Source organism: Anneissia japonica, unplaced genomic scaffold, assembly GCF_011630105.1.
Source record: "Anneissia japonica isolate Jap-2015-1 unplaced genomic scaffold, ASM1163010v1 scaffold288302_len64448_cov117, whole genome shotgun sequence".
Taxonomy (NCBI): domain Eukaryota; kingdom Metazoa; phylum Echinodermata; class Crinoidea; order Comatulida; family Comatulidae; genus Anneissia; species Anneissia japonica.
This window is the reverse complement of record NW_022698456.1, coordinates 46,292-53,614: the sequence shown is the minus strand read 5'-3', so window position 1 is coordinate 53,614 and position 7,323 is coordinate 46,292. Positions and strand designations below refer to the sequence as shown.

Below are 7,323 nucleotides of genomic sequence, written 5' to 3'. Positions count from 1 at the left end.
TTATAGGGTAATACGCCCGCGCGCGATCCAAAAGCGGGGAACACATAGGTTTGTCGCGTCAAAGGGATCTGTTGCCGAGTGATCTCCTTCTCAATAATACCTCCATGGTTTTAACAAGGTAATTCAACAAAAGGACGCACATCTCGGGACATAGATGTGTATAAGAGACAGATCTCTATGGTATAAGTGCATGTCGTTGGCAAGTTGTTGCTAACGAAAAAATGTGAATTATAGGGTAATACGCCCGCGCGCGATCCAAAAGCGGGGAACACATAGGTTTGTCGCGTCAAAGGGATCTGTTGCCGAGTGATCTCCTTCTCAATAATACCTCCATGCTTTAAATAAGTTATATTCCTTATCCACTTCCATTTTCTTGATTTTACAGTTAGTACCTCATCACTCTTTATCTACTGGATATTTCAATTACTTTTTTTTTTTTTTTTTTTTTTTTTTTTTTTTTTTTTTAAACACCATGAATGAGAAGACATTTACGATATACAAACATATACTGGATTGAGCAACATGGTTTAAATTATAGCCTCTGTTGATCTGGGGGCTGTACTACTACTATGTCTTAAGACAAAGTCGAGAGGTATAGTGCAGCCTCTGGCTATAATTTTAATTATGATCTAATTAATATCCTAGTAAATATTTGTTAAATATTGTACAATGTGTTGCAGTGTTGTGGTTTTTTTTTTTTTTTTCTTAACAATTTTGCCTATTATATATATGTACCACACATTTTTCCATATTAAAAATGAAAAAATTGTTTTCTTGGTTGCCTGATGTACTGGCATTGACGTTTATCCAGATTTATAGATTCACTTTGACCCCCTCATTGAGTATTTTTTCTCAGCGCCATATTGCAGTACCATAGTACCAGGGTTCATCCCCTGTTGCAAAAGTATAACATTATAAATCCTGAAAATCTTCTGTGATAAAAATTCAGAGAAGAAAGTAAAATACATACTCCAAGTTGAAATGCACGCCATCGTGTTGGGATGGCGTTCATTTCAATACTTGGAGTATTTATTATACTTTCTTATCTGAGGTTAATCAGCAGACCTTTCGGTTTTTAAAAATTCAGAGATGTTGGAATACGTGCCATATCTTCTTCTGTAACTGGAATTTTTTGTGCTCAACTTTGCCCGTTCATACCTCTTTTATAGTGTGGCAGACAACGACTGAAACACTCTGCAAGGAAAAAACACAAAGACTATTGACTGGCTATTAGGGCCTGGCTAGAACTATTGCCCAACTTTCAACCAATCAGCTGTCTGGAATGTGTACTGTAGTCAGTGCATAATATACAGTATTATGCACCACTTGCTACATAATAACTTTATTTTATTTTAAATCTTGTAATTGATTTTATAGCAAACCATTTGACGCAGCCATGTATTCAACTAAAGTGTGAGCTGAAATGTGAATTCATTCAGGCTTGTGGAGATCGGTCATTGAGGCAGAGTTGGGGGGGGGGGATTTTGATAATATCTATCATCTAAATCACTAGGTAAGTAATAATTTAGAATATGTTTGCCTGCTAAGAGAATAGAGAAACTTCATGGGTCACAATCTAGAATTTTTCAGTGGACTCTTTTCTGTAAATTCATTACATATGGCCCGTTCGAGCAAAGAACGCCCAAACGTATTCTGTTTATTTCACCGGGTAATCGCGCTGAGCACTCAGCGGGTGGTCGACTGTTCGAGCAAGTTTTAGCTCACGGTAAATATGTGTAACGAAACTACTCCTGAAGTAAATTTCAACTTATCCCATGGTCAACAACCCATTCTTTGTTTACTTGCTACTGCTGCTATAACCATGGAGGGTCTACTTTATTCTTCTATGTTATAACAGGCCCACGTACACACAGCGCTGAACTGTGGAACAATAATGTAGTTCAGTAACTTATAATGGGAGTTTTTAGTTTACAATCTGTACATAGGCTAGTTTATTCAAGTTTATTTCTCCGAATAATGGCAAATCTACAAATCGATCGCGTGTTATGCTACTAAATTTAGATTTCGTCGTGCATTTGTGGGGAGGCGAAGGAGAGCTGCAACTACGCCTGGGCCGTAACCTGTTGAATTTCGCGCTGGGCTGTGGATAAAACTTTTGGACAAACACTTAAGGTTGATTTATCATCGCCTCCGGCTCCATGGTCATTCCATACACGGTATTCTACCCAGCAATTTGGTGGTCAAAATTATCGTGGATAATCCAGATGGTAAAGTAATTAGACTAATGTCCGAGCGGTTTTAGAAACTGTGTACCGGTGAATTAACTGGTAAATTGCACGGATATTTTTTCGCTTGAACAGGCCCATAGACATTAATTTCTATGGGTTCTGAGTATAGATACCCAGGCATTCTTTCATAATCCAAAGCCCGGTTACACACTGCACCAGTTATTAGACTGCCATTGAATATCAGCGGATGGCATCTGTCACTGAGCTAACATCCTGTACAATTCTCATACAATGCTGTGTGTACTCGCCATATATCTTGGGGAGATGCCTTATTGGTGACTGTAAAATGGTCAGAACCAGGCTAATTTCTGCCTATTAATTGAGTGTTTGAAGTGTGTTAATTATAGAAAGTAACACAATTTCCACATGGCCTAGAGTATTAGCTATTTTAAGTTAGTGGTGATGTAATTTTCATTTTCACATAAATTTTCTACCTATCTTGATTACTCTACATGCATATTGCAGAGATATATAAGTGCGAACTGAAAAGAAATAATATTGTGTTATTAAATCTATTTTAGTGTGAAAGTTTGTGAAGCTCAACATTTGGAGTAATATTATGCAAGGATGATGGAAACAGGTAAAATATTGATAATGATAGTTGGTAATATATAGGCCTGCAGTGCTATTTCACACACATAGTCATCATGCACAAAAGTAATCACAGAGTGGTGCTTCATTATCATAACTCATTAATAAATGCAAAATTCAGCCCCAGCATCTTTCCAAGCTGTGCATACATACAGTACATTAAACATAGTGTAATATGTATTCTACATGTTTTCAAATTATTGCTTTAATAATACAACCATTTGCATGATAAATAAATCCTGGATTAATCATAATTGAAGATTTTTAGTTATTTTAAAGCCTGATGTATACATTTATGTTGTTCTGGCCCTAAAAACTAGACTAGGAAATAACCAGAATGTTGTTCGGGGAGAGTTTTTACTTCCAAGGAATGCTCTCTGGTATTCCTGGGACGTTTTGATCTATTTCCACCCCCCACCCCACCCAATCAACAAGTCTCGCTACTCGGCTGAAGTTTTCTATTAAATTTTTAACAGAATTTTAGAGTTTAAGGGTTTTATTTTAGTTAATCTTTTAGAAACTATTTTTTAAAATAGATTTTAATCAACTGCTTGTGACAGTATCTGATGCAATCGGCGTGAAAGGTGAAAAGTATGTAGACATGTTGAGGGTTCTGTACAAAGATCTTGCAGAGATAAAAACAGAATTGGAGGAAGCTAAATCTGCATTTGATTTATTCCAAATACTAAGAGTCGCTGATGTTTTGAAAGCAACAGACATTTCAATTTTATTTGAAACAATTGAAGTAACTGGATTAAAGTATTTGAAGGAGATAATTAAGACGTATGACACATATCCAGATGAAGTGAAGATAACTCGATTTTCAGCACATCGTCAACAGGTTGTTGCTCTGGGAAAAGACTTCTCTACCACAGATATTCAAAGGATTGGTTGGAAGTATGAAGTTCCAGATGACTTCTGTTCTAATCCATGGAAATTAATCACATTTCTTGAAAGTAATGGTATCATTTCCAAAGATAACTTGTCATCGTTTCTCATGAATTTGAAAAGAGTTGGTGAGTATGACAATTATTGTATTATTACTGTATTTGCAATACCAAATAATAATACTGTAATGTTGCAATCTATGGTATTAAATTAGGATACCACTGTTGGAGCCCGAGAAATGCTGATACAGTAAGTGGTAGAAACCTAAGTTCTTGATATTTTCTCACATTTCTTATAATAGACAGTAAATAGACATTTAGAGAACTAAACTACAGTATAAAATGATCACATCTAAACCTTGAATAACGAAAATGCATTACTGAATTATTTTCAATATTTTTGTAACCTAGCTTTACTCTGAAGCAATAGTTAGTTTTTAACAAATACTATTATAGAAAGAAATACACAAACATCAAAATTAAGTTAACATTTCAATTAAAATAATAGTTTATTATTGTAGTAAATAATAGCAAAAATGCATCACTTGAATCATTTTAATATGGATTTAAATGCTCCTTTATATCACAATAATTATTTTAAATATATTTGTATTTGATTTAGTCTCTGAAACAATAGATAATTTTTAGCAAATATCTATAAAGAAATACACAAACATAGAAAATATATACAGTACTGTATGTTAACTTGTCAAATAAAATGAAAGTTTATTATCATTGTAAATCATATAAGTTCAAGTAGTTAAACCAGTATTTTATTTAAGGTGCAAAACATTCATATTAAATACAGTTTTAGTTGGGTACTCAACTGCATCGGGAAATTACTTTCATCGATGCATCTGAATCCTGTTGAGTCTTTCCTTTGGTGTGGAACTTTTGTAGTAAGTACATGATTGCTTTCATTGCGGGCTATTTCAAAGGCATACTTTACGGTAGGGTTTATTGTTCTCTAGTGTTATACCTGTAGGCTAGTCTCAAAGTATGGCCAATATTAAAATGTAAACTGACAGAAATTCCGGTGCCTACTGTACATCTATCAGTTTATTATGTGTACAAAAAAACATTAGTAATTTTTGAAACCTATAGCTAAGCCATTCTCCAGAGTAGGAAATTTATGCTATGGTGTACATTGGTTATGCTGCTAATGCACAAATTGTCTATTTCCTCAATAGGTAATGAAAAACCATCAACATTAAAAAGACTAAAATTAGACAAAGGTATGTACTGAGTGCTGAATAAATGCTAATTATATTTAATGAATATCTATAATGGTTATAACTGTATATATAATTCACATGATATTTATTATATATGTAAGTATTCAGAAGTATTTCAAAGTTCATTTTATTTATAAAGTACAGTATACATTCCTGGCATAACATATAAAAAAAATATAAAATGAATCTTGTGGTACAAAAAATGAAAAATTAGTTAGTGACACATTTTATAAACGAATATAAGATTTATTTTGTTTTGGTCTTTGAATTATGTTTCTACAGTAGGTTGAGTAAAACCATCTTTATGCTGAGAAGTCTAAAAACAAACTACTATTGGTTTTCCTATCAATTCTGAAAAATAGCTTCAAAAACCATTACCTTAGGTAAATAAACTAAGAACTTTTGCTACTATGAAATATACAGTATATTAAACTTATCAGAAACAATAAAATCCAAATTTTGTCGAAACATCACTTCAATATATCAAATTAGCTGGCGTACCACAAGACCCATTTTGTAAACAACACCTCACATATTCTTTACATAATGTTAAGGTATTATGGAGTAGGAAGATTATGCTATGCTCTTCTGTAGCTGTGCTGCTAATGTACATATTTTCAATTTCCTCACTAGGTATTGGAGAAGCATCAGTATCAAAACGTCCAAAGTTAGACTACGGTATGTACTACAGTACGTGCTGAATAATTGCTTGTTATTTTTAAATAGTCAATATCTGTAATAATGTAACTGTATAATCAATGGATGGATATTAGTCAGTATAATTCATCTGATAATATGTATTTGTGATTTACTCAATTAATTTTGAGTGACTCTAAATAATGTTTTATAATGTATGTTATTTTAATACACAAAGTATTTCCAGAAATCAGTGCATGTGTATAATAATAATAATAATACATCAAAAGTAAGTTATTTAAAGATGTATTGTCCCATGCTAAATATTTAAAAAAATAATAAAAATATTTTTTTGAAATTAACTTGCCCACTTTGAAGTAACATAAGAGTTATCAACATAGAAATTAGTGTATTTAAAAAATGTCTACCCATCAGTTTACAGCGAAAAAATGATAGAAACACTTTTTTTTTTTTATTACTTTTATTATAATTAATTTGTTTAAAAATCAGGGTACACATTTTTTTTAATTCAATAATTGTTATGCACAAGTTAATAATTTGTATGTAATTGCAATATGAGCAACTTATTTCAAAATTATTTTTTTATGATTTTTGACATTAGCAAGGGACAATACATCTTTAATCATCACTGTTATTGTAGGCTTGTTCCTCTACTATGCAAGCTTAGGCATCAGTGGGGTGGGGATGATATCTGGGTGATTAAAATTATTGATAAAGCAAAGAGTATCTTTACAAATAGTTCCCATCAACTAAACCTAGTATGTTGATCTTTTGAAACATTCAAATTAATATCGTAATTTAATCTAAAAATCAGAAATTTATATATTTTTGGCGTCACTGTTAAAAAAAATCAAAACAAAAATATGGATTGTAAATGATAATTGTACTCAAAATGAATATATTGCACACTATGATTTTGCTCATAATGCCCAATGATTCATTCTCTTTACAGACAAGTCAGGACAATCAGAACAGCCACAAAAGTCAAGGGCAGATGAAGGTGTGTTTATTTAATAGCAGATTATATTGACATTTTAAGTACATCCTAACAAAAATTAAATTATACATAGCCAAGTTATAGAGTAGTTACATATTGCACACTGGAAAGTAGTTGAGTTACGAGCTTCACAATACCGGTACTGTTACAAATGTACAGTAGATGACAGGTGTATAAATTAATTCCTATATCAAAATTGGCATTAGCATATCAATCAAATTAACATATTGCAACTAAATGTTTAAATCATTAGAATTATACAATATTTCATCATCAGTTGCATCATAATATGAGGGGGAGGAAGTGGACAGCGGGGCCCAAAGCATCAGGTGTCTGTTAGCATATTTTTAATTAAAAGAAAATTGTGTTCCCAGTCAACATTGGGAATTCTTAACATACTGTAGGTGATCCAACAAAATTTCCAATTCAAAAATGCTGTGATCACGAGATCACAAGTGGGCTTCCTCTTCTTCATCTCCCATACCCATCTCTGGACCTGACTAGGGCCAAGCATATCCTAGCCCTACTATAGCATAAGGTTGCTCACTTTGCTCAGAATTACAACAGGCTTGTATAGGGCTAATATTTTCCTCCTAGCCTAGAACCCTGACTCATGCATGATGTCACTGTTCTTGATACCGCCACCAACACCCCCTTCCCCTGCTTGTTCTCTCGCACCTCGCATTATCCACCCCCCCCCCCCCCCC

At 33.2% G+C, this 7,323-nt stretch overlaps 1 protein-coding gene and 1 long non-coding RNA gene across 2 annotated transcripts in view; both read left to right on the top strand.

Moving 5' to 3' along the window:
• LOC117102652 overlaps positions 1-2,829 on the top strand; it is a 3,779-nt gene extending 950 nt beyond the window's left edge. Inside the window, exons 2-3 of the long non-coding RNA XR_004444452.1 lie at positions 1,378-1,513; positions 2,771-2,829. This is a non-coding gene — a long non-coding RNA (uncharacterized LOC117102652). The remainder of the gene's footprint in view (positions 1-1,377; positions 1,514-2,770) is intronic.
• Positions 2,830-2,843: 14 nt separating this feature from the next.
• Positions 2,844-7,323, top strand: part of LOC117102654 — a 5,085-nt gene continuing 605 nt past the window's right edge. Inside the window, exons 1-3 of the mRNA XM_033243020.1 lie at positions 2,844-2,853; positions 3,377-3,856; positions 6,572-6,619. Coding sequence (XP_033098911.1) covers positions 2,844-2,853; positions 3,377-3,856; positions 6,572-6,619 — 538 coding nt within the window. The remainder of the gene's footprint in view (positions 2,854-3,376; positions 3,857-6,571; positions 6,620-7,323) is intronic.